Here is a 24731-nt window from a genome sequence, read left to right on the forward strand (position 1 = left end):
GTTTCATCATTAATTTCTGTTCTGAAGCAGCGTTAGGTTTGCTACATTTCTAATTGTTCTTAAAATTATTGATGAGAGGCAGGTATTAAGTTATTTGGGTTATGGTAAACGTTCAGAAAAGCTCAGGTAGCTCAGCAGTACGTCTGTCACAACTGGCCTAGAAGAATGAACTGGCCTTTGCTGAAAGTAGACTCTCAGGTACTCACTTCCTACTGTTTCTCCTAAGCGCTGAAAACTGAAAATGCCTTGGTGATTTCTTTTATATACAAATAATCTCTTGTAAAGTTGGTAAAATAATCCTAGCTCAGGAGTTACTAGAATTGAGCCTTTGTACTGTGCTCTTTAGAACATAATGTGTAGAACTAACTTAGATCCGTGATTTTTGCTTCCCTCTGACTGATAGATCAAGCACAGGTAATCCAAGAGACTATTAGACCATGTAGTCTAAATTACATGAAAAATTATCAAATTTCATATTGATTGAAGACTTCTGTTTCCAGGCAACAGCTGATCTTTTTATTTAAATTAAAAGTTTCTCAAAGTCAGTGTTCCATGTTCCAATGTCTAGCTCTAGAAGTAACAATACCAGAATTTAAAAAGAAAGAGAGGTCCTTGCCAGCTTGACAATGAGGGTCAGAGTTCTGAGTATCCATCTTTTATGGAGGAATTCTGCCTAGTGCCATGGAGCAGTATTTCATCTGTGTTGATTCCTCTGATAAATCAAAAGTGTAAGACCTGACAATCTGACACAGCTATTGAAGGTGTAGTGAGCCACAGTTAACAGACAACTAATTAGAAAATTACTTTGAATCCAGAGTTTTAGTTTTACAGTAGAGTGACTTTGTTTATATGTTGCAGTTAATAAAAGCTAATACCCTAAAGATAATTTTGCCTTTTAATATTGTACTTCCTGCAAAAACACATAAATATTAGCACCTATTTTAGCTCATTTTCATGTGTGCACTGGCAAGGGTGTTTTGACTTTTGTCAGTGTGAGGTTGTTGCCCCCACAATAGGAACAGCTGTAGATGTGTCTACAATTAGTATGCTACCATGTAGTACTAATTTCATTTTATGTAGAAGCTGAAATCTAATTCTCTGTTGTATTAAGTGTGGAGACTGGTCTAGCTGTTTTTGGAACAGTGATAGAAGGAAACAAAATCCACTAGATTTAGGAGCCTCCTGGAAAAGGTGGCTCTAACATACAGGATCTGTGAGAAAAAAGTTGGGGAGAAGTTAATCACATTTTCCTTAAGAATTTACATGAATAGTGTGCTTTGACTCATGACAATGATTTTAAGACCTAGCAGAAAGGTTTCCCCAGGCAGCTTCACTACTGCTCTAGATTCTTAACCTTCGCTTTTGTACTAAAACTTGATACGGAGTCCTGCAAATGCAGTAATTTTCCTATAGTATTACAGATTACCACAAGCTGTACATTGGATAATAAACAGATTTCAAGCACCTAGATCCTGATTACATAATCTAGGTCACCTTGTTTTGTAACTACAAAAATTTTACAGAAAGATGAAGGAAAAAAATGAAGGAGCAAAACTCAAATGTGGATTCCTACTTGAAATGTATTTTCCCAACAGATAATAGCTGAAGAACCAAGCAGACTAAATTGTTAAATGAGCTCTTGTTTGTAATAACATGGGAAAATGAAAAGAGCACAGCCTTCTTACTGTTAGGAACTAAGGCCTGTAGTGCTCTGAATTTTCTTCAGAATTTGAAATGTAACCAATCACTGGCATTCTGTAAATATCTAAGGAACACTTAGAGAAGTTATTTTTAGCTATTTTATCAAATATCTGCATTCCTACCATACACTTCTCTCACATCCAAGAAATACTGGTAGACTATTTCAGGTTTTTTGCTCCAATATTTGCAGCTGCCACCCGTTTCACATGCAACTGAGCAGCATTAAACTCTCACAGTCAAACATTTGTTTTCATTACATGCTTGTTTTTTGTATCTCTGAAGCTTTTATCAACTATTCATAGTTCTCTCATGGTTTCTTTCCTGTGAGTTTCTCAGATGAGAGCCTACTAACTGGCCTTCTGTTAAAATGTTTTCAAAATACAATGTCTATCCCTGATACTTACTCTTCTGCTGCTGGAGTAGGAGGTAATAGTGGCGAATAAAATGTCATACAGTAAAAAGGTGGTAAATTTATATAAATCAACATCAAATACCTTGTAATGTTAGCACTTTCAGGCTGAGGCCTCATTAGATTATGGAATTGATATTCAAGTAAATTAGTGCTATGCTTGTGCTTGCTAATAGTTCAGTGGCTGTGCTTCAGTGAGGCAGGAGAAAGCATTTCTTTGCTGTCACTCAGTCTGGTTTGGGTCTGGCAGTAACATTCCTCTTCAGTCAGTGATCTTCCCAGGACAAATAACTGCCCAGTTATCACAGAAAGGCTTAGGTCTTTAAGACTATCTAGTTCTAACCCTTCCATGGGCAGGGTTGCCACCCACCATGTCAGGCTGCCCAGGGTTCCGTTGAACCTGGGCTTGAATGCCTTCAGAGATGGGCCATTCACAACTTCTTTTGGTAATGTGTGCCAGTGCCTTGCCACGTTTAACCCTAAATTTCCCACCATTTAAAGGCCTTCCCTTTATCCTATCACTATCAGATAATTGCTCTCCCTTCTACTTGCAAGCTTCTTTTAAGTACTGCAAGACTGCAATGAGATCTCCCCAGGGCTCCTCTTTTCCTGGCTGAAGAAACCCAACTCCCTCAGTGTCTTCATAGGAGAGGTTCTCCAGCTCTCTCACCATCTTTGTGGCCCTCCTCTGGACCACAGTATGGACAACCTAATTGATGCTCTTCTTCTAATTCCATCTGAAGGCATGGCAAGGAAAACAATTTGAAAATAATGTTTGCAGACAAGAATAGCTGTTGGTCTGTGGTATGTAAAAAGTGCATCAAGGCAGAGCAGCAGGCAGGTGGACTCTCAGGGCCAGAAAGCACCACTGCACTGATTGTAAACGAGTGGGTAAGGCAGTTCTGTTTCCATCTCAGGAAGGTCCCACTCACCTATTCCCATTGGAATTCTGCTGGCTCTGGATTTGGCCCAGGTGAAGGGAAATGGGTGAGAAAAACTAACAGATTTAATCTGTGACGTTGATTAGAAATGCAAAGACTTGACAGGCCTGTTTGTTCTGAAAGCTGAATTTGCTGCCATGGGAGCAGGAGGACTGGTTTGGTAGCAGCTAACTCTTCTCAGCTACCTCTCTGAGGGAGCAGGCAGAGTACAACATAGTGACAGAAACATGGCTCTGCCAGCCTTCTTCATCTTACACGCCGAAAGGCCGCCCGTTGCTGAGCCACGGCTGGGCCGTTTCTGAATTAAGAGCAGGTACGCAGCGAAGACATCCCCTCACGACAGTGCCATGAAGACCTACGAGAACCAACAACTGCACTCAGCCCGGAAGTAACAGAGCACGCCGCCTCCGCCCCGTACCGGAAATAGTTCACGCCGGCGGAAGGCGGGAAGGGAGAAATGTGGCGCTCACTTCCGGGGGCCGGCTGCGTGCGGGCGCTCCTCCTCGCCGGGGGCCCGGCCCAGCACTATGCGCAGACTCGGCTCTTGGCTCAAGATGGCGGCAGCAGATAAACAGAAGCACGAGCACGGGCGAGTGAAGATTGGGCACTATATCCTAGGCGACACGCTTGGCGTCGGCACCTTCGGCAAAGTCAAGGGTGAGCTGTTGCGCCGTCTTCTCCTTCTGGGTCGGGGCTGGGGCTGGCTGCCAGCCGGGACGTGGCTGGGGGCGTAGGGGGCTGCCGGAGCCCCAGCCGGCGGCTGGCCGAGCTGTCGGGCGGGGAGGTGGCCGCTGTATCGCGGGGTGCCGCGGGGCCGAGGTCTGGGCTCTGAGTCTTGGCTCGTGTGGCCGCGGGCGATAGCCCTGTCTGCAAGCGGCGGCCGGGTCGTGGTGGCGGCAGCCGGCATGGCGGGGTGGGGCGGGGCGGCTCTTCGGGTGGGGGATTTCTCTTCCGTTGGCCGATATCGTACCCGGAGCAGAATTCCTGTGTGCGCTGCAAGTATGAGCGCATCTGTAACGGAGGTGGCCGACGTATAGACAGTGCTGCCCTCGGGATTGCGTTTTGTCCCACAAATACTTGACGTCCTTATAAGGATGACGAGTTTTCTTGCTTTGCAGAGGGTAAAGCATTAAAAACAAACAAACAAAAAAAACAACTTGAGATTATTTGAGCAACGAGCGCTGCTGCTGACATAGATGTATGGGAAGTCTTAATGCTGAGGCTGGAGGTAACTGAAGTTTCTCTACAGCTCAGACTTGCACAAGGGAGGCTGTAAACAGCATGCAGAAAGTATGATGCCTACCAGGAAAAGAGTTAAAGACTTCTTTAATTCCTCTGCCTCTTTCGGTGGCTCTGATAAGGTTTCCTCACTTGGCAATGAGAGCTTATGCTATAAGAAAAAGCTTGTCCTGTTTTTATTCAGCTAGGATTTTCCTTGAGTTTGTGGGGTTTGTCTTGGCTTCAGCTGATGCAGAGCTGATTTTCTTCATGGTATCTGCCATGATGCCACATTAAATTGGGTTAAGCTACGCAGTCTTCTTGGGAGAGGGTATTCAATGGCAGTGACAGCCCTAAAAATGAGTTGGAAAAATATCTGTAACTATCAAAGATTTCCCACTGTTACACTAGTTGTCAGATGAATTCGTCTTTTTGCTTGGTCTTGGCTTTATTATCACAGGTGGTTGCTACTGATGTGATGTTCTGCCTCTTTAACTCTTAATTTGGTTCTGTGATCCTGAGTTAGTTACTTAGTTCATGTGACTGTGCCTGAGATGGGCATTCATGGAGAAGACTACTGCTTTAGCATTTTTTGCCTTTCACATCCTGGCAAAATAAAAATACCACTGACATGAAAGGCAAAAAAGACTGCTGGAAGTAAATTAGTTTTGTGAAGTACATTCTCACTTAAATTATACAAGCATTTGGCATAAAACACTCATTCTAACCTTAGTGCTTTTGGATATCTGGGGAAAGTTCTTTACAGAGGAAGTGGTGAGATTCTGGAACAGGCTGCCCAGGTGGGTGGTGGGTGTTCCATCCCTGGTGGTGTTCCGTCCCAGGTTGGATGGGGCAACCTGATGCTGGTGGCCCTGCCTGTGGCAAGGAGGTTGGAACTTGATGATCCTTAGGGTTCCTTCTAACCCAAGCCACTCTGTGATTACTGTTTTAGTGTTCTCTTTTTTAAAAATTGATCATGTTTTCTGCTGAATCCAAAGGCAGAATTTTAGTTCTACATGTTCCAGATGGTTAGATTTCATAAGGAGTAGTCAGACATCTAGTGATTTCTAATGAGAGTGAGGATACTGTTTGTGGTTGTAAATACAAAATATTTGTCCAAACCTTTAAAACTAGGCCAAGAACACTGATCTGTATAAACTGCAAAAATGATGTAAACAGGCCTTGTTGAAACTTGAGAGGGAACAGTGAATGTAAGTTTGCTCTCTGATGTATTTGTTAAGTAATATGTCTTTGCTTGTTATGCTTTGTTGTTAATTTACTGCATTAACTACTGTTTTTTTTTTTTCTTCAAGTTAGTAATGACGTTATTTATTTTAATTTTAAAGGGTGCTATCTCTACTGAGCCTTGGCTTAGATTGTTGGTTTCTGGCAATGTGTTTGATTACATGTGGTCTTTTCCAACCTTAGTGATTTTATGACTACTAAAATATCTAGTCCAAACATCAAACGAGGCAACCTAATGCTCCTGCGACTAAATTTCACCTTCTGTGGTCTCCTATGCCAAAGATCTTGTAAGTCTTCTGCGTTTTATGCAGCTTCAGATATGCCAAGTCAGAACCACCCAGCAAATACCAGACCTGCCAGATGGAGGCTATATAATTACATGGGACAGTAAAGCCCAGGTTTTAGTGAGAGCTCCCTGTGTATTGCACAGCTGTGTATTTCTGCTGCTTCTACCTCCAGTTGCCCTCCTGTTGCAGAGGGCATCCAAAGAGACGCTCCTCAGTGTGCCCGTAACTCATACATAATCTCATAAGAACATCATACTTCCTGTGGCTTGAGATTGTTTTTCTTTTCCAGCTGAAGGCCTACTGACCTGAATTTAGACAAATATCTCTGCACTTAAACAGCTGAAACTGTGGTTGAAGTTGTTGCAACTTTAAAGATCTCTCTCTAAGTGTCTTTGAAAAATTGCTGCTGGGCATAGCCATATTGAAACTTGCATTAGTGATAGAACATGAGGAAATGGTATCAGGTTGCACTGAGGAGGTTTGCGTAGGATATCAGCAAGAATTTCTTCCTTGAGAAAATGGGCAAGTATTGGAAAGGGCTCCTCAGGTGGAGTCCGTATCCTTGCAGGTATTTGAGATGTGTGAATGTGCCACTAAGGAACATAGTTTAGTGATGGGACTCCAGTGGTCACATTATAGTTGGATCTGGTGATCATAAAGGTTTTTCGAGCCAAGATGGTTATCAACCCAGAGTCTATTATCAAAGAATAAATTGAGGTATGTTAGGTATACAAAGGGACATTTCTTTGCAATGCTTTTATTTTTTAAGATTGGTGGAGTACTAGAATGATTAACTTGGCCAATCTAAATATACTTCTAAATTGTAAGCCAGCCCCTAGATAAAACTTATGCTAAGAGGTAATACAGAGTAGCTTACAGAAAGATAACACTGGCTTCTTGGTTTTCTATGGGCTATGCATGATGTTATCATCTGAGGTCTTCCTTTCAGTTCCATTCTTGGGCTGAGTTCAAAAGTAGCCAGCAGTTCCAATAAACTTTAAACTGCTCCATCTTAAAGTTATATTTTATGGCATGTGGACATCTGACTGCTTATCTGTGGAATTACAGATCAGCTCTCATCTGATATATAAGCTACCTTACAGTAGTGAAATAAAACAACAAATCTTTTTACCTTGACGTTTTTTAAAGCATGTAGAAACACTTGTGTTTGCTATTACATTAGACAGTGAAGATTACTTTTATCTGGGAAGAATGAAAGACTTTTTTTCTGAGAAGAGTGCTGTCTAGTATTTAAAGTATGTGATCTGTGGTGGTTGTCTGGTGCCACGTATTCTCTGTGGATAACATTTGCAAGAATCACTCTTATTTCATGAAGGTGATTATTGGAAACTCCAATCTTAAAGCTAGATTTCATACAAACTTAAACTTGAGAGGAAAAAAGGGCAGAGGGGCAAAAACTTCTGAAGAGACTTGTTCATTTCTTAAAGACTTCTCAGGGTTTTGGAATCTTTCTGTATTTGTGGAAAGCTGCTATGTTTTCATTTCAGTAATTTATTTGAAGTTGTCAAACAGCGCTAAAGAGGCAGAAAAGCTTGTTTTCATCTAGGGCGTACTGGCAAATCATAAATGAAACAAATTTACTGATAGACGAGACCGTGTATGCCAGAACTGAATATGTGCTAACCTGTGTAATTGCTCAAATGTGTATGCTATCCTACATTGCTCAGTGCTGTGAACATTCTTGCACAGTGTTTTGGTTATTCTGTTGCTTTTTAGATAATGGCTTTTCAGAATCAGAGGAGGCTTGTTTTCTGTTTTCCCCACAGCGCAGTTGGAGTGAGCCTACCTGCCTTATCAGGTACAGAATGTATCCCACCACCCTGTCAGGGTGGCTCAGGGACTTGCACGATCCACTGTGTTGTAATTTCTCTGCTGGAATTCTTACAAACTGCTTTGTTTTACAACGTAATCATCTTTTTGTTACAAAAACAATATTGAGGTTTATTGACATCTGTCTCTACTATGATTTTTTGTCTCACTTGCATTGGATTTGTAACTCAGTGTAGAGAGCTACAAATGATTGATAGACTACTTATAATTCTGCCAAAATTAACTCTTGAACGCAGAAAGATTTTTGTGTATTGCTGCAGCAGACTATTAATCCAGGAAGGAACTGTGCCTTTCAGAAGAGGTAGGCAGTCACATACCACTGGCCCGTAGCTTTATCATCAGAATACCAGTTCAGTCCTTGATTCTCTGCTCGACTTGACATTTTCACTAATGTTTTCTTTTTCTAAAAGCAAGATAAGTGCTTCCAGTTCAACTAGCTGCACTGTAAAATAACAAATGCAAAATTATTGAAGGCTTTGCAGATAAATTTATTATATGTGATGTATAATACATAGGAACTGGTTCTTCAGCATGGAGTTATTAAAAAAACATTAAATTGCTTATCATGGCCTTCCCATGGTTGTATTTAAATAAAGCTTGGGTTTTAGATAAATTCTTCAGTGAAGAGGTACGTGTATTGGGTGAGTCCCTGTGTGCTGCAGAGGTACCAGTCAGTCAGGTGGACAAAAATGAACCATTTAGGTGTCCTGGAATCTGGCCTGCCTTTAGAAGGCAGGACTTTGAATAGCAACTGAACTGAAGTGGATGTAGTTGTGATACTAGCAGTGTTGGATATCTGCATAAATTTCCGCAGGCACTCATTCAAGTCTTATGGTGAGAGAGATGCTTACATTCTGTAGTATGTCTGTGATCTGGTATTGCATTTTCTTAGTAACTTTGTTGTGGTCTTTTCCAAATGTACCTGCAAACTTAAGGAATTTAATGTTTTACGCTACCAACTTCCTCTGAAACAAAAATTCTTCTAGAAATGGAGAGAAACTTAGAAATGTAAGAGATTGCTTGTCATAGTTAACATTGGATTTTATTTTGTGCATTTCATCTATGTATTGCCATTTATACAATGAAACTCTGGTGTGATGTACTTGCTTACTACGTAAGGTCCTGTAGGATAAAACTGCTACAAAGACAGATAAATATTTCAAGATTGGATACTATTAGCAATAATTCTGATTGCTGAAACAGCAATTTTCCTTTCTTGAGGGAAAGGAAATAGTCATTTTAGTAACAGCAATGCTTGCTGTCTGAGTAGAAAAGCTGCAGGGAGAGCATGTCTGAGAGGATTATCAAGCAAACTCAGATTGAGTCATACAGAGAAATGAAATGGTCTTCCTCCTTAACAAGGATGGCAGTGGTTTGGGATGCAAAAATGTTTTGCTTGCAATCGTGCAAAAATTCAGTCATACTGCAAGAGTTCCAAGTGTGAGATTTAAGGTCTCAGTAGAATTGAGAGAAGTATTTGGGGTACAGCAGAAATGATGTGCCATGTGGTCTTCAAACTCCCTAAAGGTAATGGGGATTTGTGGAATATTTAGTATCTTTATTGTGGTATTTCTTGGCTGTATTTGAAATGATCTAGTGAATGTCCTTTATGGAGCAATTGAAAAATCTCACTAAATTCTTTTTTGTTCCTCGTAGTTGGCAAACATGAGTTAACTGGACATAAAGTTGCAGTGAAGATTCTGAATCGACAGAAGATTCGCAGCCTTGATGTTGTAGGAAAAATTCGCAGGGAGATTCAGAACCTCAAACTCTTCAGACATCCTCATATAATTAAGCTGTAAGTTTTATTTGCTATAATCGGATTTATTTAAGCAATAATCTCTTTTGCTCTCACTGACTTGAAATGTGTCCAAAGGGCAGTAGTATTAGCAGTAGCTTTTAGGGAACTAACTAGCTTCTAAGAATCAGTATTCAATTTTCAGTATCCCTTGTTACGCATTTTCACAACACTGATCTTCTCTGGGGGTAAGGGAAGTGTGCTTTAATGTTATTTTTCTAATTGTATTTGGTTTTTTTGTTTGTTTGTTTTTGGCCTAGAATCAAGTTAAGAACAAGGTTGTAAAGTGTACTTCTATAGGAAGCTTACTGTATTTTTCCCTCAATATTTTTTAACAACATGCTGATCAGTTACCTGCGATTTCTCCGGTGTTGATGCCTCTGCAAAATTCTTCTGAATTAAGGATGTGCAGTCTATTAGGTGTGATCTGATATTTCAGAATTCTTTGATATAGCTGTTACCACTTGTCTAGTATGCAAAAAGGTCGTTGCTTGCCTATCTGTTAGGCAATCATTAGTAGGGTTCAGAGTACAGCTGACTATGTCCTAGGCGAGACGCTCTGTAATTTATTTTCTAAGACTAGATACAAATGCCATTCATTTTTGGCTTTTGATATAGCCTGCCTACGCATATATTAGGGCACATCTAGAGTGCAGATGATTCTCACTCTTAATTGTGGAGTGGTAGTTTATTCTTTTATTGTCAGACTTGTATTAGGATCAGGATACCACTGACTGATTCTTTTTGGTTTAGGTTTCTTTTAGGTTTAACAATGACACATAAACTGGTTCTAAATCAGATTTCCAGATCATCTCAGTAACTTTCTTCAGTTAAAAGTTCAAGAACAAGTCCAAAACACGTCTGCTGCCAAAACAAATTTTCAATATACTAGCCAAGATATATGGCAGAATAGTAATATGTAGCTCTTAAATCAGCTTAACTGTTTTCAAGTAAACAATTACTCAGTGAATAGTGGTGCGAAATTCTTTCTCTTCAGCATGTGAAGGGAAGGATCAAGATGTAGGAGATGACAAAAAAGATTAATTATACTCAACTTTTCAACTGTTTGTCTTGACTTTCCAAAGCTGAAGCGTTGTTATCCTGTGTAAAAATGCCATTTGAGCTATAACTGATACCCGTGTCCAGACTCGCTGGTAACTTAGGGTTATGCTGCTTACGCTCTTAGAAATTAGACTGGGGAACTGGTGGGGTGAAAGTAAACAGTTTTTTTCTGCTTAATGATAAATAAGACAACTTGTAATTTGGAACACTTTATTAAAAACTTTATAAAATGATTTATCAGTATTTATAACTTTAGATCTATCTTTGCAAGACTTCTTTTCTATACCGTGCTTTAATTAAAAACCTCGGAAGTGTCTCCTCCCTGTTCTTTAGACTCTAGTAATAGAATGGCTTGTGTTTTCTTTATAAAAATTCTTCCTCCTGCATTAAGTCATCCACTCTGTGGAGTTTGACCTTGCTTATGTTACTGGTATGTAACTGTTGTGTTCTGCAGTTGCCTTTTCTGTAACTAGAAAAATGAACTGACTGAAGAGAAGTATGGTTGCATCTTCCAAGAGATGTGGACTGGCTTATTTTCAGAGATCATGAGAGGTTTATCTTCCAGCATTTTTCACAGTCTCTCTACCCAAAAAGTGGAAATCACTGTGGTAATTTCAACTATGAACTATTGTTCATGATTGCCTGAAGTATACAGCTTATTGTTTTCACAACTATAGGGAAAATCACGAAAGGTAATGTTAGAAGTGAGGTTGCACTGTAATTTCTTTCTAAAAGATTAAAATATCATTTCCTTTGTAGTGAGACTTCAAAAATTTCTTGGTGGGGGAATATAAACTTTCTGCTAGTCTTCACAACAGCAGCCTCCCTAAATAAAAAGTGAGGAAACAGCTGATGAGAAATTGTTATGGCAGTGATTGTAAATGGACTGATAAAACCAGTACTGTGGGAAGTGTTACACAGAAATATATTTTAAAGTGCTTAAACAGGTGTAACCTCTCATACTGAGTACTTAAACTAATAGATACTTTTCTGTATCAGGTACCAGGTCATCAGTACCCCAACTGACATTTTCATGGTGATGGAGTACGTTTCAGGAGGAGAGCTGTTTGATTATATCTGTAAAAATGGAAGGGTAAGAAGTAGTTCAATTCTAGAGATCAATGACTTGCCTTCTGTTATTGCTTTTGCAACATTCCTATTAAATGATGGTTTGTTTTTATGTATTCAGCATTATTTTTGCTGCTAGCAGTTAAAATAAAGATATTTTATGGTTTCATCTTTGTCAATTTTTTTGGTTTTTTTTTTTTTTCAGAACATGTTAACATGATCTTCACATGTACATGTCATGCTTTTTTTTTCCCACTTTGTAAAGCATTATTTCCATTATTGAGAAGCTGCTATATTGCCCTTATTGCCCTCTTTTACAGGTTTCTGTTAATTCTCTAATGTCCTCTGAGACAAACTATCTAGAAAGCTTAGTCTAACAAATAACTAAAAGCATCCTGGCTAACTTTGACATATTGCAGGGCATGTTCCATGGGAATGTCCAACTAAGTCTGCTATTTGAGCAAAGCTGCCATTAAGAGCATACATTTTATATAAAATTTACTGCCTCTAACTGTCAGCATCTTTTGTTTTATTTAAATCTTATTATGTACTTAAGTACTGAAGTACCTTGGTATTTCAGTTAGACAGAATAAAAGTTTGGGTGATGATGTTCCTAGTTTACCTAACTAGTTTCCAAAGAATGTTTGACAAATGTCAGTGACTATTGAGCAGGTGGATCTTGTTTTATCTTACCCATTTTAGAGCTGTGGCAGAAGGAAAATGATGTAAGATGTGAAATTTTCTGCCACAGAGATGTGCTGTGTAAAGTATCAAAACTATAGATGATAGCTTTAGGTCATTGGAAAACTTTCTGTAATTAATATAAACGAAAAAGTCATCTTCCACTGTCTTAGATTTGTTTAAAATTCTTGTTCTAGCTTGATGAGAAGGAAAGTAGACGTCTGTTCCAACAGATCCTTTCTGGTGTGGATTACTGTCACAGGCACATGGTAGTTCACAGAGATCTAAAGCCTGAAAACGTGTTGCTTGATGCACACATGAATGCCAAGATAGCTGACTTTGGTAAGCATTAATATCACCCTAGAAACATTTTTTATTTAGTTATTTAGGTCTAGTTGCTGTGGAATATAATTAATATTTGGTTACTTGAGTGTCCTGTATGGTGAGATAAAATCTGTGAAGAGCATGAATGCAAGAGAAAATACTGTTCTTGGGAATCTGTGGAATTTGCTTTTCCTTGTGCTTTCTTCTTTTTCAAATCAGGTATTTTTTGTTACTGTTATTTTTGTTACCAAGAGCTGTTGTCTTTCGTTTTGCTTAACAATAATTCTCTGAAATAAGACTTAGTTCCCCACATTATCACTTGCAAACTAACTTTTCTATTGCTTGTTCTTCCATCTGTAAAAAGCAGATATTCAGCACTCTTGGAAGTACAGTGCAAGGACAGTTCTTTATATTTAAAAAGCATATTACTCAGTAAAATGTGAATTCCAAAGATGTGACTGGGGAAGAAAAATGTAGCGTAAGAAGTAAAATGGGTGATTTTACAAACACCTGAGCTTTTTGCTACATGGGTGCCTAACTAGTCAGAGAATCTGATAGTTTGTATGAGCCGTTTGTGACAGAATAGCTAGTTCTGAATAATCATCTGAATGAAGAAATCTGACTGTATGAAAATAGTAAGGTATCTATACAGATGTGTCATCACAATGTATCTCCTGTTAGAAATAGTACATAATATCTGCTCTCTGAAGTGTTCAAGTATGTGCATCTTGTGAATCCTAGTAATTTCTTGCATAGAAATTGTTTGTGATACAGTTACTTACTTGAAGAAACAAAACACAGCAACTTAAAAAAACAAAAACAGTAAAAACTCTTTCCATGACAGAAGCATCTGCAAAAGCACAGCACTCAGTAAATCATGACTAGCTTATTAAATGAGAGCTTAATACTAGCTTCATGTGTGGCAGTGTCAGAGTTGGTCAGGCTGTGTACTTCCATCTCCTGGCCCTTCCCTGGTAAAAGGGTATAATGCCTCCTCTCGAATTGAGTTCTCAGGACTGCAGTAATCTTGTTGAGGCTTCCACTGAGGAAACAGGAAAACACTCTCCACAGCCATTCCAGAAGTGGTAACTTTTGTCTGGTATTTTCTGATAAACTAAACAGGATATGGGGTATAGGATTACATGGTATTCTCATGCCTGAAACTTCAGTGGTTCCACAGAAGTGTGCCTACTAGCTTAGATAAATTTTTAACTTCTGTCAAATTACTAGTGATTTGTTCTAGATGTTATATACAGTGTGAAACCATTTTGTTTTCTGAATTTTTAGTAGTTACTCTTATGCACTTTCAGGTCTATCAAATATGATGTCTGATGGAGAATTTTTAAGAACGAGCTGTGGCTCCCCTAACTATGCTGCACCAGAAGTAATTTCAGGAAGGTAGGTTTTTTCTTTTTTTAATTGGATACATGTGTGCATGTACTTTGGTTACTTTACTGCTTTATTCTAAAGGCTACATAATTCTTTATCAGCTTGATGTGAAGAAACTATGCTGAGCTGTTAATTGTCTTAATAATTTTTCGTAACTGTATAAGGCTTCTCTGAACTAGCTTTGAATAGCTCCTGTAAGTTGGAGGTGATGTCTAATGCCCCAAATCTAGTATGTGCGATGTGCCTCATATAGGAAGTAGAGGTATGGATAGAATTAGAGACGGCGTCTTCAGCGAAGTTGAGTGGCCATGAAATATCCGCTGCAGAATGGATATTCAGCCTGAACGTAACTTCCACTTTTTTTGGACTGTCATTGTCAAGTCTATTGTTTACAGCTACCCTAATATCATCTGTTGTTGACGGTAGGCCAAATGTCTTTTTTTTTTTATCTGGGCAGTAGCATAGATGTGGTAAGTCTAGGTAAATGGTCTTTCCTTGAATTTTTTTAGCATCTCAGATTTGGAGAATAGATGGATGATCTTGTTAACATTGTTTTAGTGGAATCTATGCAACATATAACACAGGCTTCTTGGTATTAGAAACAACTCTTTTTTTCAGTTGACCGTTGTCTTAAATTGTATTTGTGTAGTATTTGTACATAATAAAGGGGAAAACTACATACTTGCTCCCTAGCTTTCCGTATGTATTTGAAAAAGGGGAGAGGTGTGGCATGTAAACCAGAATGCTAAAGTACTTGCAAATTAGTTATCCCTAAGTTTGTGCAATTACTGTAAGCAAGCATGGTATGTTTTAAGGTTTTTTTTTTTTTTTAAAGTATTAAACAGAAATCGCTAATAACTTTTTCCCAGGTTATATGCAGGTCCAGAAGTAGATATTTGGAGCAGTGGGGTTATTCTCTATGCACTGTTATGTGGAACACTTCCCTTTGATGATGATCACGTGCCAACACTTTTTAAGAAGATATGCGATGGTATCTTTTATACCCCTCAGTACCTGAATCCATCTGTCATTAGTCTTCTGAAACATATGCTGCAAGTGGATCCAATGAAGAGAGCAACAATCCGAGACATTAGGTAAAATACTAACTGATGTCTGTTGAAAGAATGCTAGAATTACTATCTTAGTGCGCATGTGCGATATAAAGAAACTAGTCAGATAACTTATCCTTGTTTTACAGTATAAGAGGAAAAAATCAGCTTCTGGTCATTTGGCCTTTGGTGTTTCTCATCTCCCTGGACAAAAAAGTTTCTATTGGAACCACAGTTAAATGCTATAGGAATTTTGAGAAACTTGATTTAGAACTGTGTATACAGTCGCTGCAGAATGACTTGCAAAACTGCACAGCGCTATTGATTTCTGGACAAAGAACTTCTTGGCTTAAGAACCACTGCTCTGTGCTTTAAATATCTGAGGAAACATTACCGCTCTCAATTCAGCATAATTACTGTTTAAATCATGTTTCTGGAGACTCTGAGAAAGACACGTTCAGATTAATATTCCATGTTAAGATAACACTTCTTGTTCTGACTTCAAAATCCTGGCATGAATGTGTTAAGACTGACAATTACTACAGAGAATTTTGATGAGCTAAAACTACAAATATATTTGAATCTGGAGCACATGATGGCTGTGATTTTTGAAGTGGGTGATTGCTTTGACAAATATGAAATGTTTAAAACAAAGAATTGGTACCTGGTAAGCTGCTGGAAGAAGTACGCTTTCAGGTTTTTCTGTTTCCTTTGTGAGGAGTTCTAAGAAGAGGGTACTGAAATACTGTATTAGTGAAGATGCTGCTGCTTCTAGTCTTAGAAGTTAGGAAACTATGTCTGTGTTTTTTCATCTTAAGAAGAAAATGTGGTGCATATCAAATATGTCCTTCACTACTTCATTACAACAAAGAAATTGTTTTTTCCAGGTCCTATCAGAAAACAAAAAACTGAGAACTAGGAGCTGTACAACTTTAGTGGATAGGAGCTTAGCCCATTTAAGTCATCTTAAGTCTAGACAAGTATTGGGAAAGATGTTAAAAAACTTTGGTTGCAGAACATGGGTGGATTTTGAATCCTTAACAATTGTGTACTTATCCATAAGACATCATGTCAGTTTAAAGGGCAACCTGACTAATTAACTGAATACCTTAGTTGTTTCATGGCCATATCTGTGCAAGCGCAAGAGGAGTGGTTCATTTTAATAAACACTAACAATGTTCTAGGCACATTTACTCCGCTTGGGCTGTGCTTTGTAGTGACATACGAAAAGCATTTCCTGCTTCTAAAGTGTTCATTATTGATGAAAGTATATTTTACTCAACTCATTAGTCTGAAAGTAGAGCTTCATGAATGCAAGTGCTCTTGAATCTGTAGCAGATCTTTAGTTTTGAAAGTTTTCTTGTATGTAACACCTTGTCATGCCATATCATTTGGCTAGTTAAGCAGCTTACTCCAGGCACATAGGTTACTAGATGATAGAAGAAAAAAAAGAATCTGTATGTTGGCTTTTTTCCTTCTATGAAAACTATCTTATAAATACAGCAGTAGAGATATTTTCCATATCCTTCTGTCAGTTTTGTATGTCTTGGGGACAAGCTGGGGTTCTGAATGGGGGGAAAAAAAAATTGACAGCACCATGGTCTTGTGGCAGTATTGCTGGTAGGTGGATGGTTAGGCTAGATGATTGCAGAGGTCTTTTCCAACTTTTATGATTTTTCAAGGGCAGCACAATTGATTTTATTCAAAAATGCTCATTTGAATATCTGTCAAAGAAATTATTACCCATCAAGATTTCTTAACTGTGTTAGGTATGTATGAGGGACATTTGATGGCATAGCCTAAAAATTTTAGCAGGACAGCATAAGAATTTCAGCTGAAATATTCTTAAATCAAAGATACTAGAAGTAGGAAAAAAAAACAACTACCCATTCATATACTCATCAAGCTGATGAGTTACAATAAGGAGTTTTCAAAGCTCAGGTAGTTGCAACGTTTCTAGGAAAGAGAGTGTGGGTTTTTATTTTTTTTTAAGCTGAATGTCTAAGAAAATGTTGTGAAGCCATTAATGCTTGTTTTTTATTTTATAGAATTTTTCAGTTGCTCTAGTGTGCGGATTGCTTTGTTGGAAGCACAGAGAAGGGACACTTGGGCTGACAGTTGTGATTTCTTTGTGTACATATGAAATATAACTTTAAAAAAATAATTTATTGCTAAGAAGGTTTGCTCCACGTACACTTACACTTTGTTTATTTTTAAATCTAGAGAACACGAATGGTTTAAGCAGGACCTTCCCAAATACTTGTTTCCCGAAGACCCTTCGTATAGTTCTACCATGATTGATGATGAAGCCTTAAAAGAAGTATGTGAGAAGTTTGAATGTACCGAGGAGGAAGTGCTAAGTTGTCTGTATAGCCGAAATCATCAGGATCCTTTAGCAGTTGCTTATCACCTCATTATAGATAATAGAAGAATAATGAACGAGGCCAAAGACTTCTACCTGGCTACAAGCCCGCCAGATTCTTTTCTTGATGATCATCATCTGTCTCGCCCTCATCCAGAGAGAGTGCCATTCTTAGTAGCTGAAGCACCACGGCCTCGCCATACTCTTGATGAGCTGAATCCACAGAAATCAAAACACCAAGGTGTGAGAAGAGCGAAGTGGCACTTGGGGATACGGAGTCAGAGTCGACCAAATGATATAATGGCTGAAGTCTGTCGAGCAATTAAGCAGCTGGATTATGAATGGAAGGTAAAAGAATATAATTTATTTGCTACAAGCAACAGGAGATTTTGAGCTGTGTTTTTTATAGCCTACAAGTCTAAAAAACTGCATCTTCCTGATGTAGGCTGGTTCAGCAATAGCGATAAATGCATTAGTTTAAGGACCAATATATTAAGTTAGCAAAAAGAAATTGTGTGCTAGTTCTAAAACTTTCCAGTTTAGCTTTGCTTAATATGTGAACAGTCATGTTTTTCTGAATAATCCTTGTTCCCCGAAGCATTGAAGTCACAATAGACTGCTTTTGTCTTTGCATCCACCAGGTGTAAGGACTTTTTGTTGGGTTTCATATAAATTGTTTTGAGTTATAGGGTACCAAGATGGAAAGTTGCTCATTGTGACTTAACAAGCAATGAAAATTTGTCAAACAGGGGGAAAAAGAAAACAGCTGAAGATCAGCTGATATCAGGAGGAATTTGGAGGTGGAAAAATGAGGATGAAGGAAGTGGTCTGTGACCACCCTAAATTCCCACTGGGCACACCCTAAGGGACATTAACATATGTTAATGAATCTTGGATAATAATGAATATGTATGTGGTTTCCAGGAAATGTACTGCATATTGCATAAGCAGTCTTAACTGCTTGAATTTAGAGCGTAAACTCCAAGAGTGCATGCTTGATTTGTCAAGTTGCCTGGTATGTACCATGAATTAAAACGAATGCTGTTTTTTCTTACATTAGAATTAGAGTTTTCTTCCCTGATTTTTCTGGTGCTATTCCTGTGCAGGAAAACAGTTGTGAGCGTGTGCACACTGACTACTTGCTTACTGTATAAGAATGGTTTTGGAAGAGGCAATTTATGCTGACAGGAAAAAAGTCTTGTTAACATGTCTACCTTTCTACAGGGGCCTTGAGGATGTGGTTTTTTTTTTTTTTTTTTTTTTTTTTTTTTTTTTTTTTTTTGTCAATAAGAAAAAAAACACATAAAACTGCACCCTGAAAAGCAAGTGAGATGAAATAAGAACAGTGTGCTCTGCATCTCAAGCAGTTCTGGTAACTAACTCAAATCTCTTTTGTACTAGGTTGTAAATCCATACTACTTGCGTGTTCGAAGGAAGAATCCAGTGACAAGTGCATATTCTAAAATGAGTTTACAACTATATCAGGTGGACAGCAGAACATACTTACTGGACTTCCGTAGCATTGATGGTATGGAAAAACTTGTGTTAATAGAGCACTAAGGGAAATTGTTCTAAATGCTGGGTCTTAATTTGCTTGTGAATAGGTAAATTAAACTGTTGGCCTTTATCAGTTAAAGCCAGATCTGAGTTGTAGTGTTTCTTTACTCCTTGCTCTAGTGCTCCTGTGATCAAATGATTAGCTGGTTCTTCTCTCAAAACCCTCTATAAGTATATTAACTCCTGAGTTAGTGCTTTGTATGTCTCTACCAGCACTGATTTCACTGTTGCTAAAAGGGACAGTGCTATGAAGAAGCAATACTTAGATCAATTTAACCTGCCTCTGAGGGCCAGATTTAAATGTTAATTTAGATATGGGGTAGGCATGTGAACATCTTTTCCTAGTGAAGATAAAGCTTGACATGTAGGTGTATTGTCCTTTCTTGATTTGTACATTACTGTACTGAGTGTGGCTGAGATGGTATTTTTTTATAGCAGTCTGTATGGTGTTGTGTTCCGGATTTTTGACCAAAAGTGTTGATAATGCTAGTGTTTTGGCTATTGTGGAGCAGTATTAGCAGTGTATCAAGGCTTTCCTTTTCTCCTCATGTTGATATGTCCAGTGAATAGGCCAAGGGTGAACAAGAAGTTGGAAAGGGAGACAGTCTAGACAGGTGATTCATACAGACCATAGGGTTATTCTGTTACATACAGTAGCATGTTTAGACAAAAAAATAACCAAAACCAAACAAACCAATGAAAAAGACAAAGGAGATTTTGGAAAAAGTAGCCATTGTTTAGAGACTGTCTTGGCATTAGTCATGTTGTGAGAGGCGTGAGTGATCACCTTTCCATTACCTTGGTTTTTTTCATTCTCTTGTTAAAACATCTTTACCTTGATCCATGAATTTTTTTGCTTTTAGCCATAAGATTTTCTTCTGCCATTGAGCAGTGTAATGTTGGAGGGAGTGAGGAGCTTGCTGGGCATGTAGCTGCAAGACAAAATCAGTGCACCATTGGTGGCAGTAGAAGATAATTTAGTTAGGAATTGTAAATGCAGTAACTGACGTCTTCCAAGCTGGTAGCTTAACCTAAGCAAGATGATACTTTACAGAGTGATAGTACAACTGTAAGTTAAGTATTTGCCTGAAAATGAACAAAAGAGCTACAGTCTAAATACATTTTTAGGGGCAGAGTAGAAAAAAGAAAGATTATCTACAGCCAATCGTTTATGTAACATACCTAGGAAAACATGAAGGCAGGGAAAAAGGATTTGCTGGAGTCCAACTGGATTGCAGTATAGGATGGTTTAGGCAGAGTCTTTGATCAGTTTAATATAATTCAGCACTACTGTTCTTCCTTTGTCCCTTAGAATGATACAACTTCTTGCTTAGATCCAATGATACTTGACAAAAGGTGTTAATCAGTTTCCTGTACCACTATTAATAAATTATTATATATTATATATATAATATAATATACATTTTATGTGTGTGTGTGTGTGTGTGTGTGTGTGTGTGTGTGTGTGTGTTTTGGTATTTTTCTTAAATTACATTTTATATATATATATAATATAATTATATATAACATATGATACATATAATTATATATATATTATATTATGTATTTATTTGATTATATATATATTATATGTAATATAAGAAAAATACCAACACAGTGGGAGGGTAGAAGACTGCCTAGAGCCACTCAGCTTAGAAAGGACAGCCTGTTGCATTCTTGCTTTTCAGCTCCTGAGAACAGCTTAAAGCTACGGACTTGTTTGACAGTCCTTTCAGTTACGAAGTTGATTTGATGTTCCTTTTTGCCACAAATAACTATTCAGTATTTCTTTTATGGGATTGTAGTTTCAAGTAGCTTTGACAGATTGAAAAGACAGTCCCTCCTTTACTCACTAATTTTTCATGGAAAGAATGTTTTAATGACAAGTGTGAGTCAAGCTAGTTCAGTTTCTAAAGTAAGATAAGAGATCCTTCAGCAGAACTTACTTCTAAGATGGAAGTATTTCTTTCTAATATGGAAGGTAAGCTTAAGTTGCTGTAACTATAGCCCAGGGTATACAAAATACTAAATTTGTCTTTCACTTTAGTAAATAATAGCAATCAATGCATCAATTACTCTTAAGAATATTAGCAATAAAACATAAATAACCAAATACAATAAAAATGAAGTAGATGCTAGCAAAAAGCATCTACAAGATGTCTGAGCTGCTATTTGGCTTAAACAAGATAAACAAGATAACCATATAAAGATAATTCAGGTAAATCAATTGAACTGTTAGCCTCTGAAATTATTTACTGACTGAAAAATATGATGGCTGCTGGTCTAATGTTCATCAGATAGTCCTGAAGCACAGCTCATAAGCGGTACTAATTTGCATAAGGATGACTGCTTCTGTATGATTGTAATGATTGCTTCTTGTATAAGCTTTTATTTTTAGTAACTATATGTACTTCAAAGAGCTGTTTATATATTAATGAAGATTTTAAAAATAAGATCTAGTCTGAGAAGGGAAAGATGTCTTGCTGTTTTTCTGGCTGTTTTGATGTGACTAATTTTTTACTCTCTACTGTCCTTTTCAGATGAAATTATTGAAGCGAAGTCTGGGACTGCAACTCCACAGAGATCTGGTTCTGTGAGCAACTACAGATCTTGTCAGAAAGATTCAGATGGTGATGCACAAGGAAAATCTGCAGATACATCCCTTACCTCATCAGTGACCTCTTCACTTGATTCTTCGACAGCTGACTTAACTCCAAGACCAGGCAGTCATACAATAGAATTTTTTGAGATGTGTGCAAATCTTATTAAAATACTTGCACAATAACTTTGAAGGGCTTATTTCTTTTACAGCAATAAGCATGCATAAATCTTAGTCAGATGCTTCCAGTTGTAATCAATTTAAATTAACAAAGGCACTGAAAAAAATACCTGCAAAATGCAATTTACCTAGGGACTGAAGTGATTATGAGCAGTTAGGTATATTGCTTTGAAGCTGGAGTGAATTCTGATTTTCTGCTATTCAGTAACTTAATACAGGTACAGGAAATCACACGCCCCTTGGGCAGTGCTTGTAACATTTTCAGTGAGTGCACATTAGTATTTATATAACATTTACACAGTCATTTTTATCTTTCTTGTTGGTGATGCATACATCTGGAGCACTGTAAGAAAATGTACACTTACAAGTTCAATGACCTAAGGATGACTTGTTGGTCACTGTCTACATTTGTGCCTCAGTTGATCGGAACAGTTAATGTCTCCTAACAACAAAGCATTAAAACTGCTGTTCCTTCCCCCTTTATTCAGCAGTAAATGAGATTTTAAACAAAGTTTGATGTGCTATAGTATGAAATTCAGTAATTGATAAATTTGATTAGATGTTGGCAAATCCAACCAGTTGAAATTTTCAGTACATGTAAGTGCTCCGCAGCACAGTTATGAATAAAACTCTCTGGGGTGGAAGTAGAGCAGTTGAAACCACAGCAGTGCCAAGAGAGACGATGCTGAGAAGATATGCCACGCAGTGGCCTGAAACAAATCACTGCTCTGAAGCACTGTGAGCAAGCTGCTGCTCTGTGCAGGTTTGCTAGCTCATACCATGGTGTAGTAGCAGCACGGCTACTGCAGGCTGAGAATTCTTTGAAGTATATGCATGTAGCGAAGAGCTGGGTTGTTGCATGTTATTCTGCAATCTGAAATTGGCACACCTTTAAAAACAAAGTTAATACTTAGATATGTCTGCTTACATCCCATGTTAACTTACTATACGCTGTATAGAATTCACCTTGCAGTTTAAATACATCTATAAGCTAAGTTTTTCCAGGCTACCCTCGTACGAATTTTATCATTTAAATTGTGGAAATTAATAGTGCAGTTTTTCAGTTGAATGTTAAAACCTGAAAATGACGACTAAAGTGTTAATAGTTAGGAAGTTTTGAAATGCAGATTGCAGTCATGGATAACACGCATGTAACACAAAAACCATAACTGCAGAAGAAATGTTTAAGAAAATGACCTTAAATGCTGAATCAGATATATTTGCTCAAAAATGTTAAATATCTTGTAAATTGGATGTACGTACCTGCAGTTCCATTTTCATTTAGCACTTAATTTTAGCATTTAAAGATGCGTTAATCAATAAATTGCCATAAAACATTTTAATTTCTTATTTGGGGATTTTTCTTTTCAAAATAGACTTCATGGATTAGTCTGAAAGATTGCTCTCTAATTTAGAAATCAAGGCATTAATATAAACAGTGAAACCTGGTCTTTGTTTGAAATGGATGGGAATTCTTGCCAATGATGAGTCTATGATTCCATCCTTGACACACTGCAGATGACAGGAACAGTCTAATGCAGTCCAATTGGCTTCAGTCCAGAAATTCCTGTTAGAAATTTGAAGAAATTTGTATCTGCTAAACTCTCAGAACTACTGTAGGTCTTCTTAACTGGGCAATTGTGTGGCCTGTCTTGTATGTAGGTACAACTTCAGTTTCTTGTCTTCAAGTGGCGTCTCACACGATCCCTGTAACGCAGGGTTGTATTACTGTAGTTCACAGTGGAAGGGTTCTCTTCGATAAAACTTCGCATTTAAACTATTCAGATGGAGATGACAGGATGTGGGACCAGCTATCAATCATACTTTTAAGTTCTTTCTTCAGTTGTGTAAGGAAAGGTTCCGATGTTCTGAATAAATAGGTGTGCTCAGTTTGTTATCCTTTTATTTTGAAACTTAAATATTGCACTTGTACAAGTATAACAAACGCACAGATTTTTTTTTATTGCAGTAATTCCTCATCTGGAATTGGTTTGGGATCACTGAAACTGTTTCCTGCATATGTTTAACTATTTACAAATGGTATCTGCTCCTGGTTTGTAGATTTGTAATGCTGATCACCATTGCAAGATGTAAAGGTGCAAACAGCTTTTAATTTTTATACACTTTTTTTGGCTCTCCTGTGCTTTAAGGCAGCCGTGGTTTTTACTTTGTCTTGTCTGAATGAGGTGAATTTTGTTGGTATAACGCAACAGTTTTGATGGCCAAAGGTTTTGTGATAGAACAGAGGGGTTTTTTTTTAATACAGTTTTGGGGAGGGAGGATGGGACTGACAACCTATTTGAATTCAGTGCAGTTGTTTGTCATATCACTTTCTTAGGCTTTGTAGATCTTTACTTTGAAACTGCTTTCTTCAGATGTTCCTACTGAGCTTGAAGACCTTTTTTAGCATCCCATCAGGCTCAGACTGAATGTCACTGAGAAAAATGCCAGGAGTGTAAGGATGTAATTGATGCAAATAAACAAATTGGTTGAGTATGTCACTCTGTAATCCAAAGCATATTTAGTTGGAGTGTGCTGAATTATTTTTCCTGTGTGTTCTAACTTTATGGAAGCATGGATAAACCTGGTTATCTCTGAGCTCAGTAGGTAATGAACTGAAAAAAAAAAAAAAAAAAGTATAAATTGATGCATAATGCTAAAAGCAACAAAGAAAATTTCATATGTCTTGTTATGAGTGTTAACTACAAAATTGGAAGTGTTATTTTACCAGTTGATTACCATTGTAAGGTATGAAGTCCTATTCTTTAATAAAGATGTGCCTACTTCCTATGTTGATTTTTTTTTTTTCTGATAAAGTAATAAATGCAAAAATGCTTGTTTACAACTGTGTTGACTTTTTATACTTTCAGAAGCTTCAAGTAAAAACAAAGCACTTAACCATCGCGTTTGGAGGCGTGTGCTGTTTCGTGCTGCTCTGTTCTGTCACGGTAAAGAGGCTGCCGCTTCGACAGCTGGGAGGGGACGGGACGGTAACCGAGCGTTGCCGGAA

General features: G+C 37.9%; 1 protein-coding gene across 2 annotated transcripts; it reads left to right on the forward strand.

The window, feature by feature from the left end:
• The first annotated feature begins 3550 nt into the window (after nucleotides 1-3550).
• Nucleotides 3551-24563, forward strand: PRKAA1 (protein kinase AMP-activated catalytic subunit alpha 1). 2 transcript variants are annotated; one of them, XM_042825749.1, is made up of 9 exons: nucleotides 3551-3708; nucleotides 9309-9450; nucleotides 11512-11605; nucleotides 12459-12603; nucleotides 13896-13983; nucleotides 14844-15068; nucleotides 17247-17733; nucleotides 18787-18913; nucleotides 21483-24563. In XM_042825749.1, the coding sequence occupies exons 1-9, from the start codon at nucleotides 3579-3581 to the stop codon at nucleotides 21725-21727; spliced, it is 1683 nt and encodes a 560-aa protein (XP_042681683.1). In that variant the 5' UTR covers nucleotides 3551-3578; the 3' UTR covers nucleotides 21728-24563. The 2 variants fall into 2 exon arrangements, with proteins under 2 accessions (XP_042681683.1, XP_042681684.1); XM_042825750.1 differs by lacking the exon at nucleotides 3551-3708 and having other exon boundaries at nucleotides 9363-11120.
• Nucleotides 24564-24731: the final 168 nt, after the last annotated feature.

This window comes from Centrocercus urophasianus, unplaced genomic scaffold (genome assembly GCF_019232065.1).
Source record: "Centrocercus urophasianus isolate 14NV4802_14NV808 unplaced genomic scaffold, USGS_Curo_1.0 seq_25, whole genome shotgun sequence".
NCBI lineage: Eukaryota > Metazoa > Chordata > Aves > Galliformes > Phasianidae > Centrocercus > Centrocercus urophasianus.

Excerpts from the sequence above, each read along its gene's own strand:
- PRKAA1 (XM_042825749.1), top strand. The coding sequence starts at position 3,579 with ATGCGCAGACTCGGCTCTTGGCTCAAGATGGCGGCAGCAGATAAACAG. Across the intron at positions 3,709-9,308 it reads CACCTTCGGCAAAGTCAAGG|TTGGCAAACATGAGTTAACT; the intron begins GTGAGCTGTTGC and ends TGTTCCTCGTAG. Across the intron at positions 15,069-17,246 it reads GCAACAATCCGAGACATTAG|AGAACACGAATGGTTTAAGC; the intron begins GTAAAATACTAA and ends TTTTAAATCTAG.